General features: G+C 41.7%; 1 protein-coding gene across 1 annotated transcript in view; it reads right to left on the bottom strand.

The window, feature by feature from the left end:
* Positions 1-1,355: 1,355 nt before the first annotated feature.
* Positions 1,356-18,114, bottom strand: part of LOC110957805 (leucine-rich repeat-containing protein 4C-like) — a 58,173-nt gene continuing 41,414 nt past the window's right edge. Inside the window, exon 2 of the mRNA XM_051939200.1 lies at positions 1,356-6,254. Within this exon, the coding sequence (XP_051795160.1) occupies positions 4,332-6,227 (1,896 nt within the window). The 5' untranslated portion in view covers positions 6,228-6,254 and the 3' untranslated portion in view covers positions 1,356-4,331. The remainder of the gene's footprint in view (positions 6,255-18,114) is intronic.

The following is an 18,114-nucleotide window of genomic DNA, read 5'->3' as shown; positions in this document are numbered from 1 at the left end:
GCCATAAAGTCTGGATAAGGAGGCTGGATGGAGACATAAGTCAGCTGCAGGACTTTCATCCAGGAGACTGGGTTTTTTTTCCGTTTGGTTAGGTTCAGACAGAAAGATACATGGTTAGGTTTAGTAAAATATGGGTTTGTTGACATCTTCACAAAGATAAATGCACGTTAGAAGCTTGGTTAAGGTTAGGCACCAAAACTATGTGGTTAAGATTAGGAAAATATCATGGTTTGTGTTAAAATCTTTTACAGCATATTTGAAGCGTCTTCTTTATTTTCTGGGGTTAAGGGTGAATTCTGCCTCAACTAAAGCATCTAAAGAAAGAAAATAAAAAGCAAATATATGTTGACTTGAGATGTATTTGTGCACAAACTTAAAATCTGGCTTTCCTCCAAAAAGAAATTGACATGTTGCACAGGAACATCAATTTTGAGAACTGAAAAGTCTAATTTCAAACCAACACCGCTTCCACAGAAAATAAATTATAAACTGTTGTGCTACAAGTGAAAATACTTTGATCCCTCTCATGCAGTATACATACTATAACTTCCCAGATATTAATAGTGTTGCTGAACTAGATCCGACATCGTTTCACCAAGCCGGAGCGTTTTCACCTTGATAAATTGATCACTTAGCAAATGAATTAATGATCATTTTGGAAAAGACACTAGACTGACCTGAGAGTGTCTGCTTGAAGCCTGCGCCGACATGGGCAGCCATCTCATAAGTACTTTGTGAATGAAATGGAGCAATCCCAAAGGCAATTGTAACTGTGAGCCATTTTGTGCTACTTGGGTAGCGAGGATGTCATAATGACAGGCAGTCTCTTCATTGGATTGCTGTAATTTTTCACTCACCGGCCACGATTGTTTCCAGTGGAGATTCAAGATTTAATTGATTCAACTTTAAATAAAATAAAAAAATGCCAGCGAGGATAGCGGAGGCTTGCATTTCTCTGACAATGTTCTCCGACGTTCTGCAAGCATTCATCCGACTGAGTCAGCTGAGGGAGCTGGAACAGCCTATTGTGCTGTTTGGTGAGGAAATTCTCAGATTGGCCCACATGATTCAAGTGATTCTGTCAAACAGATGGAGTGATTCAAATTAGATAAAAGACTCTGACTTCCCATGTATAATGCAGAAAGAGAGCACTTCCTTTTCCCCTTAAAGAGATCCACTTCCCTCCTCTGACCTCATAAAATAAGCTACTTCCTCGCACATTCTTCTCGGTTCAGCATTCTGGGAGTTGCTTAGCAATCCTTTTTTTCTGTCTATACACGTGTTCACGTGCAAATGGGACAAGGACAGCAAAATGGTGACAACATCTGAGTTAATAATACATCCCGTGAAACCTATTGGAAAAAAAAGAATTGCAATTTTTATTTGTATTCATGTACAGTATGAACTACAATCTCAGGTATCAATAATTGAACATCATCCTCAGGGAAATTAGTTGGACTCCTTACAAGCACAGTCTCTCGTTGTTGGTGTTGTTGTTTTTTTTCTTCTTTTTGTTTTGCTTTTTGTCTTTTTTTTAACAATTGAAGCACATGTAAAATTATGATCTGAAGATTTTTTTTTGCATTATGTTTTTGAAAATATTTTTTTTGTAGAAATTTTTACCGTGTGATGATTGTTCTCTCCAAAAATGAGAGAGAACGTTTCCCACATTACAGTAACCCCCCCCATACATGGACAGTTGGCAGAATAACACACAAGAATTTGATCACCTTGGCTAAGGGTTTCGCACAAAAAAATCAAGCTCACTCTGCTGGTATTTCAAGTCCAACATTCTGCTTGTCAGTCTTAATTTCATTCTGGCGTTTTTTTTCCTCCCCGCATAATTCCATCCTGCTAAAGCAAATACCAACACAGAGATATTCCATTCATTCTCAGGAACTCACAACCCTCATTCCCAAATATATATATAAAAAATCTGAACCTTTTTTTTTTCACTGTAGCCAGCGTCAACATTGAATCATTAAGCCACCAAAAGCATTGAAAAGGAATTGAGCATTGAAAAAAGGAAACAGTGGAAAAGGGAAAGAATGGTTTACTCACTGACATTACCACTGACGGTACTATTCCCATCATTCATAACGCTCCCCGAAGGGCTGCCGGTGAATAGGTTTCTGTTTCAATTGTTCTTGCTCCATTTACAGCTTCATCTGTCCCCACCAGAGGACCAGTCTTTAAATGCATGTTTTCGCTTCTCATCTGTGTTTGTTCGCCATCCCACTGCTGTTGTAGGAGACAAAAGAATGAGTTTTAAGAGACCGGGCTGATCAGAAGCTTCTGATTTTGTGAGTGACAGCGCTTTGTTTTGGCTCATATTTTTAAGCCATGGTAGCCGTCTTTCACAGAGATGAAAGTCAATAAGGCGAGTGGAAACTGCCTGCCGCACTGTTAAAATTGTCCTATTTTTCTGCTTTATGAGGGAGATTTATTTTAAATAACTCAAACAGACGCGAAGTGACATCGTGTGTGGGTCGAATCCCTTCAAAAAAACAAACAAAAAAACCAAAGCCCCTCCGTAAACATGCATCGCATAACGCCGCTTTTTGTCGATAATCAGCCGCGTTTTGTGAAAATCGCCGGTGGGAAATTAAAATATGCTTGTTGCACGGAGACCAAAGCGAAAGGCATATCTACCTCTTCTTACTTTCTGCACAAGGTCACTGTTTCCATGGCGACAGGCTGATGGCTAGTTCTTTTTTTTGCCTCCTTATTCCTTATCTATTTTTCACTCCTCTCTCTTCATATCTGCAATATCTCTGAAGACCCCTCATGACTGTTGTGAGTCTGGCTTCCCTTCTACCTCCTCACCCCCCACCCCCCACCCCCGGTAGCTCTTCTTCTTCTTCATCTTCACTTTTCGCTCCTACCTTCCTCTTTCCCTAAGCCGCCCCTCTTTGAAAGACTAAATGAAAAAGCAAAGTGCAAACAGACGGGAGAGACAATGTTATGATAAATGATGCAGCATCAAAGTGTGTGTGTGTTTCCCTCCAACAAAAATGAGACCGAGCAGGGGTCGCTTCAATATCAAAGGCCTGTGCCCCTCCTTTAGATGTTGGGCATGGGGAGAGTGAAAAAGTCTCATGCTGTTTTCTTATCAGCTTTCCTCTGTTAGTCTGCAAATGAACTGCTGATACAGATTAATGGGCTATAACCCATCTCCCCCTTATTTTGTTGCAGGTTTTCTAGCTGCTCCACTGGCTTCGTTAGCCCCCGTCACTTGGACAGGGTCACACTACATTACAAAGCAGCCTCATTTGCCTCTTTATCTGGACTAACAGATGGACTATCAGCGCCTCAGCTCGCGCGACCCCGGGGTGATGGCAAAGGTAACGCAACACTGAGTGGACGTAGATCATGGCTGGGTTAACGGGAGAGGCCGCAGACCACAGCCTTATGCTCCCCTTCATTTTCCTAAGCAATATTCTTTGCCGGTCGCGCGGCACACGCCTGGCGGATAAAGCGAGACAAATGAGACGTGGCGAGGGGGTGAGGAACATGACGGCGAGACAATCGGAGAAGCGAGAGGACAGGGAGGAAATAAGAGAGGGGGTAGACGGGTGGGATTGAAGAAGAAGGGAGGAGGATTAGAAGGAAGGGGGGGGGGAGTGGTGAAGTGCAAAGAAAATGTAGGAGGGGAAAGTGGGAGCAAGACCTTAATCTTAATTGAAGTGAAGGCTGCGTGGCTGTTGTTTAGGAGCCACGGGGGAAATGCGCATTTACTCGTAGCAGCTTCGCTCCTCAGGCATGCTGACTTCACTGTGATATCATCCAGAGCCGTGCCATTAAGAGATCTAATTTTGTGTTAAGTGACAGCTAGAATATGATGGTGAGAGGCAACAAACCAGCTTTATGTCTCTTGAACTTCCTCCAAATTGGACTCGGTGACCAACTGGCAAGTAAACGCGATCATCAGGTAAAAGCAAAGTGTTGAAATTCTATTAGTTTAAGGCCAAAATCTACACACCTAAACCTTTACTTTTCTCACTTTGAGGAAACCATTCTTCCCCTTGTGCAGTATTACACAGAGAGAGAGAGAGAGAGAGAGAGAGAGAGAGAAATAAAATGAGCTAAAAAGCTATCACAAATTGTTTTTCTTCATTTAGCCACTAGACATATTTTTAATAAATAATCTTTGTTTTTGTAAAGACACTTGTTAAAGTATCATATGTCGTCCCTTTGCCAAATGCTGATTAATTGCCGACATCAACTCTGTCAAGTCAACGGCATTTGATTTATCTTTTATCTTCACATATTTGGTCCATTGTACTCCAAGTGTGAAACTGCTGATACTGGATATTTAGTCAAACTTAAGATCAGATCTGAGTCTCTTGTACGTTGTCTTTTGAGCAGGCTTGAATCAGTAAAGGTTCCTGTGTGGCTGAGCTGTGTATGGTACTGAGCATGGGAGGGTGGTGGTAAGTGCTCTTGTAGGTGTTGTAGTGGTTGTAGTGCTCCAGAGGGGGCAGCGATAGGTGTCTCTCCATAGCAGCGACACCCGCCAGCTCTTCCTCCACCGTAATCACCTCCATGGAGGAGGCCGGCCCGTCGGGATCCTGCTGGTTATGCTGCTTCCTCATCTTGTAGAAAATAACCAGCAGGACGGCGGCCATGAGCGTGATGGCCACGAAGCAGCCGATGATGATCTTGGTGGTTTTCATGACCTCGTCCAGGCCGTTGGGGGATCCTTCTCCATCCAGATCCAGAACCGGAATGGTGTAAGTCCGCTCTGTGGTCCTTGTGGAAACGGGAGTGCCTTTTGTCGTCGACGATGACACCCAGCCGAAAGGTGGAAGCGGCGTTTGGCTGTCATCCCCCGGGGGCTCAATGGTCTCCACGGTGACTGTGGTGAAGTAGGTCACCCCGCTGTTTTCCACGGAGGTGACGTTAAGCACGGCGGAGGCAGAAATGTTGCCCGCCGTGTTGCTAACCATGCAGGTGTAAGTCCCAGTGTCCTGCATTGTGACGCTGGTAAAGTTCAGGGTCCCATCATTGAGTACAGACAAACGCACCTTATAAGCCCCATGAGTCACCAGAGAGCCGTTTGGTGTGAGCCAGCTGATGGAGGTCAGCGAGCTGGTGCGGCATTTAAGCTCCGCCCCCATGCCTTCTGTCACGTTTAAGTCACTGGGTGGCTCCACGATAACGGGAACGTCGCACTGGAAGTAGCTGTGGTCCAGTTCTCCAATGTAGCGACCTTTAAAGACTGTAGGAGTATGGCAACGTGCACAGCAGCTGGTGTTAGCGGGTACTGTTTCCTTCAGCCACCAGCTGAGCCACAGAATATCACAGTTGCAGTTCCAGGGGTTGTGGTGCAGGTGGACTCGCTCCAGGCGATGCAACGGCGTGAAGAGGTCATGCGGTAGAAAGGTAAGGTTGTTGTGAGCCAGGTTGAGCTCCACCAGCGACTGAAGGTCATCGAAGGAGTTCCTCTCGATGGTTTGGACTTGGGCATGCATCATCCACAGCTTCTGGAGGTTCACTAACCCTGTAAATGAGCTGGGCTTGACAACAGCGAGCTGGTTACCAGACATTTCTAGCTCCTCAAGCCTGACCAAAGGTAAGATGTTGGGGATCTCCTTGAGGTTGCACATTCCCAGGTTCAGGTAGCGCAGGTTGCTCAGGTCCTTGAAAGCTCCGTCAGAAATGTAGGACAGACGCTTGAGCTCACCTAGATCCAGCCTTCGAAGCGAGGGGACCCGGTTGAAGGCATAAGATGGTATACTTTCGATGGGGTTGTTCCGTAGCCACAGTTCCTTCAGCTTGGACAAGTACTCGAATGCTCCATTGGGGATTGTCGTGAGCCGATTATCGAAGAGCTCCAACGTGTTGAGACTGGCTAGCCCATTGAAGGCGCCAATTTCGATGCTGCGGATGTGATTCTTGCTCAGTTGCAGGATCTCCAGATGGCGCAGGTGTTTGAAACTGTCCACCTTGATGACCTGAATAAGGTTATCCTGGAGGTTCAGGTAGCGAGTGTTGGTGGAAATGCCATCGGGGACGTCTCGGAGGCTGCGGCGGGTGCATATGACTTTGCTGAATTGGTTACTGCATGAGCAGACGGAGGGACAGGTCTGAGCGCGAACCAGCCCAGCCACCACCAGGATCTGAAGGGCCAAAAGCAGCACAAAGAGGGGGTTGGAGAGCGCCCCCTTCAGCCTACGACCTCTCATTGTCTGGCGCTGGAGGGAGGAGATCATTGTGTTCAGCATTCATAGTTCATCTGCTGTTTGTGTTCTCTGCAAACAAGAAGAAAAAAGAGAGAGAAGAATAGTTAGTGACCAGTTAATCCGTTATACGATTTAAAAAAAAAAATCCTCTTCAGCGCAGCATTGATTAGTCAGTCAGTAGAAAAAAAAATCACTTTCAGCCTCTCCGATGTGTACAGTGGCTTCTTTTGTATGTTTTATATGATTGTAAATTTAATATCTTTGGGATTTGGACTGTTGATCAGCTAAAACAAACAATGTGAAGACACAACTCGAAGCTCTGGGAAATCATAGAAACATTTCCTTTTGACACATTAGATCTAACGAATCCTCAAAAATTTATCAGCAGATTATTTTATGATGAATTATGCAATGCATTTATACAGTACAACGTGCACAGAATGACAAAAGAACAAGTGCAAGATGAATCGAAAGCCTAAATTAATTGTCAATATTGCCCATTCGTGTGATATAAAAAGGCTTCCTTTTGTCGGCTCACTAAACCTGGATTGTCCCAGATTTCCAGACTTCACAGAAGGTGATGCATCTACACAGGAGACCGAAAATGAAAAACGAGAACTTAGCATCTGCCTCCCATTGGATCTGGACCTGAGAATTTCTCGTAAGCCCCTTTAGTCATTAGCCTGGAATTATTTAATACACAAAAGCCTTAGTCATGAAAGTTTCAAAGGATATAGCGCATTACGAGTTATATTAGGACTCATGTCACTAACACCGGAGCATTACGCTGAATGAAGCCCTGCGCTTTTACAAACACACAGAAATTTGCACAGATCTACTTAAAACAATGCAAAAAAAAAAAGCAAAGCAACCTGTGAAATGTATGCACTGGCAGACAGAAAGTCCATCTATTCTTGGCTATAATTGTGCTATGGATTATATTCTGATCCAAAAACACAACAAAGAAATAGCAAAGTCACTGCTGAGTGTTTTCCAATGGCAGCAAAACAAGGCTAATTTTTTACTATCTTGCTAATGTATTCCACAGTCTGTCAATTGCCTTTGAAATATTTTACAAGATTAATTTCCCTAGGTCTCAAAAACAACATTTTTTAGTCATTCATGATTCAAAGCAATATTGCAGCGCTGTTTACTTTTCATTGCGATCCACTTTATCATCACACCAATATCTCTGACAAATAACTCAATTCAAGAGAGCGCAGAGGTCTGATATTGTCCTTGCATAACTCCTGCAGAATTTATTATCCCCCAAATCAAGTGACTAACAAGAAACTCGTTACCCCGCTATCTTAGATTGGATTAAATTAGATTAGATTAGTCCATTCAGCCGACATGTCTAGGAATATGCCTGAGTATGCTGGGGATAAAAATAGCAGGGATTCATACACATACAGTACAGCCTGAGCCTCCCACTTCCACACTGCAGCATTGATGTGCTGCTATCAACCCTCATTTTTTATTCCTGCCCCCCAAAGACGGTAACCTACAAATAAATCAATGCACGCAGTACGACAAACACATCATATATGTGACGAAAGTGTGACAGCGTTGTGTCACGCTGTGCTCGTAAGTGCCACAGACACCATTCCTCAGCGCAGTTAATGCCTTTGCCTGGAGCAAAGCAGCCTTACCTATTGCAAAAAGCATTAACCCTGCCTACTAGGTGCTCAGATTTAAGCATTCTCCTTTTCTCTTTGGAACTCCTACAACCGGAGTTATCCGCTAATCATCTCTTTCTGTCAACCCACGAGCAAGGAGAAACAAGTGTATTATGACAGGTGTTTTCTAAACTGTGAGAATTGTTAACTGAGGTGGAAATGTTCTCCGGTGAGGATGAGTGGCTGACTTAATCAGTAGAAATGAGTCTACATGTGGTCTGGTTTTTTGCACCAGCCAGCCTGGCGATGCAGCGGAGGCTTGTGGAGCGACGAGCCTCTGCTGGGGAATCAGATCGAATAAGGCCTCCCACCGGCAGGAGCTCATTTTGTCGAGCTGGAATTACAACAACCCCGCGCTGCCACCTAAGAGAAGAAAATGTCAGACACGGCAAACACACCGATAGTGATTATCTGCTGTCAATAAAGCGCATCAGTCCGCAATTACACTCCGACGCTTCAAGAAACGAGCACTTCTGGCGTAATTCTAGCTTTTGGCCGCGAGCATTTCAGCAGCAGCACAATGGCTCATTACATAAAGGGAAGGCACATATAGCTGCAGAATAAAACATGTGCTTCAAAACCACCTTCCTCTCTTTGTTGGTGCAACACTGCGTGGATTAATTCCATCCAGGCTCGCTCAACATGTATTCAGAGTCAGTGAAAGCAGGAGCTGTTTACATCGAAAATCCTGCCAGCAACATAAAAACACACCCACCCTTTACTTTCCTGCTTCTGCACCAGCAGCCACCAGCGTCGGACAATGCTGTGATTTTTCCCAGTTCGCTTGTTGGGAAAGAAAACAGCAGCATTTAGGTTGCATTGAAATGTCAGTGTCAGATGACTGCAGTTTACTTCTAATAGCAAAATGTGTTGTTTTAGACCAGTGGTGTCAAACATGTGGCCCGCGGACCAAAAATGGCCGCCAGAGGGTTCAATCTGGCCTGTGGGACAACTTTGAAAAGCGTAGAAATTGTCAATTTTTAAAACGATAAATTCAAGTTGATTTGATCATAAAGTGAAATACTAGGTTGTACATTGTTCTTTGGTAATGTTGTGTCTCATTTTTTTGTTTTTCATTTTTTATTTTTGTTTGACTTGTCGTTTGTCTCATGTTTTTGTCGTTTTGTTTCTTTTTTTGTGCTTTCTTTTTGTGTCGCTTGTGTTTTTTCTGCATTTTGTGTGTTGCTTTATTCGTTGTTTTGCGGGCTGTTTTTTATCGTTTTGTGTTTTTCTTTGTCTCACTTGCGTCGTTTATTTTTCCGTCATTTTGTTTCTTTTGTCATTTTTTTGTCTCATTTGTGTCATTTATGTAATTTTTTGGCTTGTTTTTTTCCACTTTCTTGTCACCTTGTAACTTTATTTTATCAAATTTTTGCCTCTTTTTGTTTTGTTTCATGTCATTTCTCTGATTTTTTTTGGTCATTTTATTTCTCGCTTTTGTTGTTTTCGTCTTTTTTTGTCTGACTTTTGTTGTTTTGATCAGAAAGTAAAACACAATATGGTTCAGTTACAGATACCTGTGGCTAAAGGTTTTGTGCCTTTTCATTGATAAATTGTGATCTGTATGTTGTAAATGATAAACTGAGGCATAGCGTTGTTGAAATTAACCTTATTTTTATGAAGAAATTTTATGCTGTTCATACTATTTTGTAAAAAGATCATTCCTTGAAGAGCATCTTCAGAATGCACTTGTTTTTGCACTAAAACAAAGGAAACATTTGGAGTTGTGGTTATTTAAAGGGTATTATGCTTGAGATCAAATTGGACTGAATGTGGCCCCTGAACTGAAATGAGTTTGACACCCCTGGTTTAGACATTTTCACAGCACAAATGTCGAGATAACTGCTCAAAAAAACTAACAGTTTTGTATTCTCACGGTGCGAACACGAGAAGAAACGTGTCAAAACTGCTCTACACAAATCAAATCGAGCAAGATAAATCTTTGAGGGAGAAATGCAACAAGAAACGTTGAATTATGAAGTGACTCGCTTTGCAGCCACACTTTCTTGTTTGTCAAATTCACAGGAGCTTGTCGGTGAGACATTTCCCCTCAGAGTTCTAAAGGGGGAATTTGGATTTGTTTTGTGTACAATAGGATTATTCCAACCGAGGGACAACGGGAAAAAAATGTATGTAAACATCTGAAATCTAGTAAACAACACCAAAGTCACATGTTCGACAGCGAGATGCTAATCTCATGTTTGTTACGAGATTAAAACCCTGATTCTGTCACAGTTAACACCTGATGTCATTAGCGCTCTGCAGGAAGCACAAATCATTTTCACCTCCTTCGTCAAACGCTCTTGAGCCCAAAATTATTCATACGAGTGCCAAAATTGAGATTTACGGTGAAAACGGCAAAGACAGAAAGGCGTTTAGTTAGAAATATTACTGCAAAAATAGAAATATTTAAAGAACATTCACATTTTTGGGGAAAAATGCAGCATCTGGAATAATTCTCAGCAATCAGTTTGCCGCCACAGCAATTAAGGAGCTCTTGCAATCGCTAACAAGCTTTTTGCAGGTGCCCAGTGGGATTTTGGACCAGCTTTCTTTTGCAGCAACCTCCAGGTGTTGGAGGTTGGAAGGCTTCCTTGCATCACTCTGCTCTCCGTGTCCCCAGATCCTGGATGGGATGCAGACCTGGACTCCAAAGTGTCGATGCTGCTTTCTTCTAACCATTTCTGCATCACTTTGGCTGCATGTTTTTTTTTAATCTTTGTCTTACTGGAAGGTGCACTGCAGCCCAGGGCCAAGTGTTTCTGCAGAATCTTAATGTAGTCCTCTTTTCTCGTGATTTACTTTGACAAGGTTTCCAGGCCCGTCGGCTAAAAAAAAACACCCCTAAAGTGTTGTGCTCCCACCACCGTGCTTGACCGGGGGGTGGTGTTCTTTGGGGGTTGAGTGCTTCTCCCGTCTTTCTCCACCTCAGAGCCACATCCTTGTGTCCATGCAACTCCATTTATGTCTCATGTAGGCACAGAACTGAAGACTAGAAGCTTTTTTCTTTGTCCAGGTGGGCTTTTGTGTGTCTGTCTTGCGGAAGAGGAGTCCATGCCTTGTTCTGTGTCTGCTTCAGATTCACAAAGATAGCTTCAGTGCTGATCCTTGAATGGTTCTTGGCTTTTCTCATGACCATTCTTGCCACCATAGAGGTTTGGATTCCTACCACAACCTTTTGATATTTCTCACACTGTGCAACTCTGTTCTTTCACTATGATTTGCACTGTAGCAACTAAAGGGGAAAAAAAACACTTGGAAATGACTTTACAGGCTTTTCCAGGCTTCTGAGGAGACACATTGTGCATCTTTCTCTCAGGACTGGACTCCAGTAGTGTTTTAGAACTCTCTACAACACGGTCGACTTGCATTTTCTAGATTTTCAAAAAGTAAGACAGCAATTTTGTATATGTCATTTTTGTGAAAAACAACAAGAAAAGCAGAAATTGTTAAAAAAAAAAATCATTTCTAACATACTGTCCTGCCATTTTTTGCCACTTTTTTATATTATTTCTAATAAAAAATCACCTTGAATAATAAAAAAAAACATATGAATGACTAATTTTGGGCTTTCTGTACGCATTTTCACACTCCTTCATGAAACAGAATGATAATTTATGACGAATAAAGTCACTAAAACATGAAGACTGCTGTTCAAAAATTTGGGGTCACTTAGAAATGTCCTTATTTTTGAAAGAAAAGTATTTTTTTTAATGAAGATAACATTAAATGAATCAGAAATTTAGTCTAGACAATGTTAAATGACTATTCCAGCTGGAAACAGCTGATTTTTAATGGAATATCTCCATAGGGGTACAGAGGAACATTTCCAGCAACCATCACTCCTGTGTTCTAATGCTACATTGTGTTAGCTAATCATGCTAAAAGGCTCATTGATGATTAGAAAACCCTTGTGCAGTTATGTTAGCACATGAATAAAAGCGTGAGTTTTCATGGAAAACATGAAATTGTCTGAGTGACCCCAAACTTTTGAATGGAAGTGTGCATTTACATTATTTTATCATTTACTTTCTGGCGTATTTTGGAGCAGAGAAAGCGTCTAAACAAAGGCGATGTAAATGAAGTCACGTCGTTTGTTAGACCGCTACTCATCGGCCGTTTGCTGCTGATCCAGTCAGGATGAAATTGAAAGAATGAGTAAAATATGAAGCGTTATGAAATGTGGCAAGACTCATCATGACGGAGAAAGAAGCCCGTGGCCACTAAGAGGGCCTGTCTGGTGAACTGAATATCAACTTGCTAATTCATTCAACACATTACCGATTCATTACATTTGCATACGTTTGTTGCTTGTCTTGTTTTTAACCTCGTTTGCGCTGATGGTGTAACCTCGCGGGCCATCTGGGGTTTACAAGACCTGGGCACGGGTGGCATCCTCGGAGGTACAGATGGATGACAGGCCTGTTGTATCAGTGTTTGGAATTAACCTAAATCTGCGGATAAACACACAAGAACCGAAGCCCTCTAACGTCTGCATGTTAAAAGATTAAACAAATTACAGGATTTGAAATCTGTGACACTCAAAGTCTACTTTTTCTCCCTTCCGAAGACCCCAATCCTCAAGATTCCCACACAAATTATTACTTTTTTCTCGATAATCTGACTCAAACAGGAGATTATAGCAGAAATTTGGGTGGAATTTTTGTTTAAATACGATTGAATCCATTTTTTGCTTGCTGTTTTTCCATGGAATTCACCAAAAAAAAAGTTAATTTAAGCCAAAAATACCCCGCATTCCTGACCTAATTACTCGGAGAAAGTGGAGCGTAATCAATTAGCTGATTAATTTCCCGTTAAACGGCTTAACAGATAATCTGCAATTAGCTTGCCGATCGATTTATTGTTTCAGTCATTTTGAGGAGCCAGAATGCCAAACGCTTCCTCGTGCTCAACAGTCTGACGTAATAGCAAAGAAAATATTTTTGGACTTTAGACAGTTGCTGACCATTTTTATACATTTTCTTCTCAATAAGCAAAACCATTAACTGATTAAAAGAAAATAACTGTCAGTTTAATTACATATTTGAAAATAATAGCCTTGAAATATAAGATTTTTTCTTTGAAATCATGCATTTAAGAAAATGATTGTGCACAATTAGACAGTAATGTGTAAAGGACACATGGTGGTGATGGATTGATAAACACAATATTTTTAGAATAAAGATTATAAAGACAGATATTAACGCTATATGATTGAACCGTGGTTCAGAATCCTGCAGCTTTGTGTCTCGGTTGTTAGCGGTAGGAGTGTAAATGTGTGCAAACATCCCAACAATAATTACCGGTTTTCTTAAGATGGCAATTTGATGTTGTGACTGTGTTTCTGCTGTTAATGTGAACACTAGACTTTCAAATCCTGCAGCATGAATGTTGCCCTCTCTCTGCTGTGTTCACGTGTGCGTGCCTGTTTGAATAAGTCCCAGTGTGGTGGATGTTGGGGGACTTGGGGGCTTGAAAATCGTCCATCTTAACTAGCGGCCATCAGTGACATGCAGACTGGAAGTGCTTCACTCTCCAGTTCTGCTCCACCTGAAAGAAAAAAATAAAGCAATTCCCCTCCTCCATCTTGGCCTCAGTTCTCCGAGTGCTGGTGTTAAGGAAATAAATCTGCAGTAGGAGGCTGCCGGGTGCTGCTGACTTATCAGCCGTACTCTATTCTTTTAACAGGAATGGAAATGATGGCCCTTTTGTTGACCGGAGAAGTCTCAGAACAGCAAAAAATGAAGTGCATTTTCTTGAACATTTTTCATTCTCTCGAGATGGTGTTATCCAACACTTCTTTCTTTTTTTTAAAATACTGGCTTGCTTGCTGCAGCCATTTTTAAAAGTGTGTCTATGCCTGGAACTAGGTTAAGGTTTTTAGACTACTGGCCTTATTGCGGCTGTCATGTGCACGGTTTACTGTCAGCGGTTCTGGTGGAGTCGCTGGTATCATTTCTCTCCCAGTTTAAGCCAGATGTATCTATATACATATTGCACATTTTATGTCTTCATCATGTGGCTCGGTTGGGTCAGTTGTTGACGAAGCTTTAAAAAAAGGACATTTCTTTCTCGACACATTCAGTGAGCGTTTTGCCAAAGCAGCGGCTCTCTGCTGTCTCCTCTGTGAAAATAATTACAGGCCACTGCAGCAGCACGCTGACGTCTGGGTCACAATAGAAGGAGTGATGCAAATCACATTTTGCATGTGGACTTTAAATTATCAGAACGTCCACAGAGAACTGGAGAAATCACTGCTTAATCTCCGCATTAAACCAGATGTAAATAATTTCCGTGCGGCTGACAGCAGCCGCCACGTATTTCTCTTTCAAGGTGATGAAAGTAACGTGAACATCCTGGTGAAACTGCTGAAGTACAGCTGTTTGGAGCCACAGTATTTCATTTTTAGTGGATACATCCTGATTGCATGGGAGATACAACCATGTGGCACGTCCTATAGCGCCTTGTTGGAAGACGATTTAGAGTCACCGAGCCGGCTATAGGCATTACATGAAAAAAAAAAAGTACAACTCGTGGGTTTATGCTATGTATTTTCTCTCACCTGTGCAGAGATTAAATGCCTCATGAATGAATGACTGCCAAGGGCGTTCGTGGAAAGGTGGAGTGGCGCTATATAACCATAGGGCACAGGATGCTATGACAACTGCAGGAACACTCCAGATTTATTAAAACTCAGCGCTTTCACAGGAGCTCCACTCACTCCTTTCATTCATCTTAAAGTTGTGTTGACTGATTTTGACCTCAACGAGGCAAATAAACAAACAAAATAAAAATCAAAACAAGCTCATAAATACCTCTACCCAACCTCGCAGTGAATTTGTATCCTGTAAAATACAAAGCTGGGCTTGGAAACCTATGGAACGGCTGACACTGGGGCATGATTTCAGCACTAGGAGCAAATTCCTTCAATGCAGTTTATTTGTTAGAGGTGTTGAGCTTTAGAGTGAGCTTGGGGTTTAGCTCAAAATAGGTGTAGGGATCAGAACCATATTCACCATCTGACAATGATTGGGTGCCGTCAAAACCAGGACGCTCGGGGATCTGGCACTTAGCAACACATCCTTTGGATTATGCAGGCTGGTTTTTTGTTGCTATACTTATGGTACCACTTTTCATAAAATTATTTCAAGCTCTACGAGTTGGAAAACCATGATTTTTCTTTTAGCCTCCAGCTCTTCCAGCTGGGACATTATTAGAGTCGTTTCACCATCAAACCCCCTCCATAATCACCCTAATATCGGCTATAAATACAAGAAAAAATGGAATTTCAATAACTTTTTTACTCATAAAGCATACCTCTAACCAGCACCATTCTCTACATTTTTAAAGCCTGTTGGTGCCAATCACAGGAAACCAATTCAGTCTCTTAGAGTTAAAAATGAAGGTTTTATAGTTGATGGAATATCAGAGTAGACAGAAATATTGACATTTTATGACTAGATTTCAATCCATCATATAACTGGTTTGTATTATCCTATCAAGGCAAGGTTGTAGCATTGAAGGCCAGATGTGCATATCAATGAAGATGCAAATTTTCAGGACTCTAGCCACATTATTTCCAAAGTTATGAAAGATTGGTGCGAATCCTCTGAAGAAAACAATGCAAAAATTGACATGACCACACTCTGCTCTGTACATACAAGACCTGCGATCATATATTTTACATGTTTTACTTAACAAAATACATTTGAATACAAAAAGAAAATCAGACAAATGTGAGGTGATCAGGCATGAAGTTTTGTTTTTTAAATTTGGTGGATTGAGGTGGAATAATCCAGGTACAAAAGCAGCATCAAACCCAAGGTTTTCCAGCAGAACATGCATTTTAATGAGAATAAGATGATCAATGCCAGTGGTTTTAATGCTGTGACTGGCCAATCAATATGTAAATAGAAAACCCATGCAACCACTTTCAGTACCAACTTTACCAGGGTCATGAGAAACTGCACTCACTGGCCACTTTATTAGGTACACCTTGCTAGTAAAAGATTGAACCCTCTTTTGCCTTTCAGAACTGCTGAATTCTTTGTGGTGCTTTCGACAAGGTGTTGGAAACATTCCTCAGAGATTTTGGTTCAAATTACCATGATAGCATCACACAGTAGCTGCAGATTTTTCAGCTGCACATCCATGATGCCAATCTCTCGTTCTACCACATCCCAGACGTTCTATTGGATTGAGATCTGGTGACTGTGGAGGCCGTTGGAGTACAGTGAACTCACTGTCATGTTCAAGAAACCAGTTTGAGATGATTTGAGCTTTGTGACATGGTGCAACATCCTGCTGGAAGGAGCCATCAGAAGATGGTCCACTGTGGTCATAAAGTAAAGGAAATGGTTAGCTACAATACTCAGGTAGACTGTGGAGTCTAAATGATGCTCATTTGGGACTACGGAGCCCAAAGTGTGCCAAGAAAATCTCCTCTCCACCATTACACCACCAGCAGCAGCCTGAAGCATTGATACATGGCAGGATGGATCCATGCTTTCATGTTGTTTACGCCAAACTGTGACCCCACCATCCGAAATGGAGCCTCATCAGACCAGGCAACATTTTTCCAGTCTTCTATTGTCCAATTTTGGTGAGTGTGTGTAAATTGTTGCCTCAGTTTCCTGTTCTGAGCTGACAGGAGTGGCACCTGGTGTGGTCTGTTATAGCCCATCTTCTTCAAGGTTGGACGTGTTGAATGAGCGGTTATTTGAGTTACTGCTGCCGTTCTATCATCTCCAACCAGTCTGTCCATTCTCCTCTGACCTCTCACATCAACAAGGCATTTTTGTCCACACAACTGCTGCTCACTGGATATTTTCCGACCATTCTCTGTAAATCCTAGAGATGGTTGTGGCTGAAAATCCCAGTAGATGAGCGGTTTGTGAAATACTCAGAGCAGTCCGTCTGGCACCAACAACCACGTCACGTTCAAAGTCACTTAAATCCTCTTTCTTCCCCATTCTGATACTCGGTTTGACCTTCAGCAAGTTGTCTTGACCACATCTACATGTCTGAATGCATCCATGGCTGATTAGCTATTTGTGCTAACAAGCTAACAATTGAATAGATCTAATAAAGTGTCCGGTGAGTGTATATCTACAATATGTTTCTGAGTTGATGTAAAAAATGAGCCTCTAACTAGCCAAACAAGCTTTATTTGTTCCGCCCAGAAAACCAGAACAGACAATAATCGTGGACTCTTCATCATGAGATGAAGAGGTGGTGCTGCTGACCCCCTGACCCGACCGTAACCTCCACCATCCCCTCGGGGCAGCAGCGCTCCCAGATGGTGCGATCATATTATTGAAAATCATCATCTATTTAGATGACCACGCTCATTTTCTCCAGTCTGTGATGGAGGAGATTAAATTAAAAGAAAGGCAGAATTGAGAGCAATCAAACTGCCATCTGGAATTAGAGCCGGACAGACAATTGCTGCGAGCACAAAAACCTATAGACACATTTTAATTTGCCATCGGGCAATAAGCTGCGACATTACATGTGAAGACAGAACAAAAGACGTTATTTTTAATCAATCTCTTGTTTCTGATGAGGATTGTGATATAATTATCAGCCGGTTTGCCCTATAGAGTGATGATGTATGAGCCCCAGCCTATGTCTGCACCATTATTACATTACAGCCGTTTTTATTAAATGGTTATGAAAGTGCCATGATATCTATTTCCAACACAGCAAAAGAGGAAAACCTGAGAGGTAAAAATAATAGAAAAACTGTTTAGCAGAGCTCAATGAGGCCTGATTAATTAAAGTTTATAACATCTTAAGACAGTTTTTGTAGCATCAAACCACATCTAGCAATTTTAAATAGACTAGAACACAGGTTAGCTTCTGCATTGCAGCGGTTTTGGCGACCATGAATGACTATGAAAGCCACATCTGTTTCCAATTTAGTCGAACCGGAAACTTAAGAAACAAATGGAACAACATTTTTAATCCAAAAAATCTTTAGGAGACCTAATTCATTAACATTTATAACATCTTAAGTGAGTTTGTGAAGCATTAGACCAATCTGTTACAGCTTTAAACAGAATATAATGTATATATAATAGCAAGGTTAGCTTATGCATTACAGCATTTTTTCTGTACATCTGTTAAATGACCATTTAAGTGACTTATGTATGTCCAATTTAGCAGAACAGGAAACTTCAGAGGTAAAGGGGACAACATTTTCTAATACAAAAAACCTTTCGTAGACATAATTCAGTAAGGTTTGTAAT

This window comes from Acanthochromis polyacanthus, chromosome 2, assembly GCF_021347895.1.
Source record: "Acanthochromis polyacanthus isolate Apoly-LR-REF ecotype Palm Island chromosome 2, KAUST_Apoly_ChrSc, whole genome shotgun sequence".
Classification (NCBI taxonomy): Eukaryota; Metazoa; Chordata; class Actinopteri; family Pomacentridae; genus Acanthochromis; species Acanthochromis polyacanthus.
Note: the sequence above shows the minus strand (reverse complement) of the source record. Positions and strands in the feature narration are given on the sequence as shown.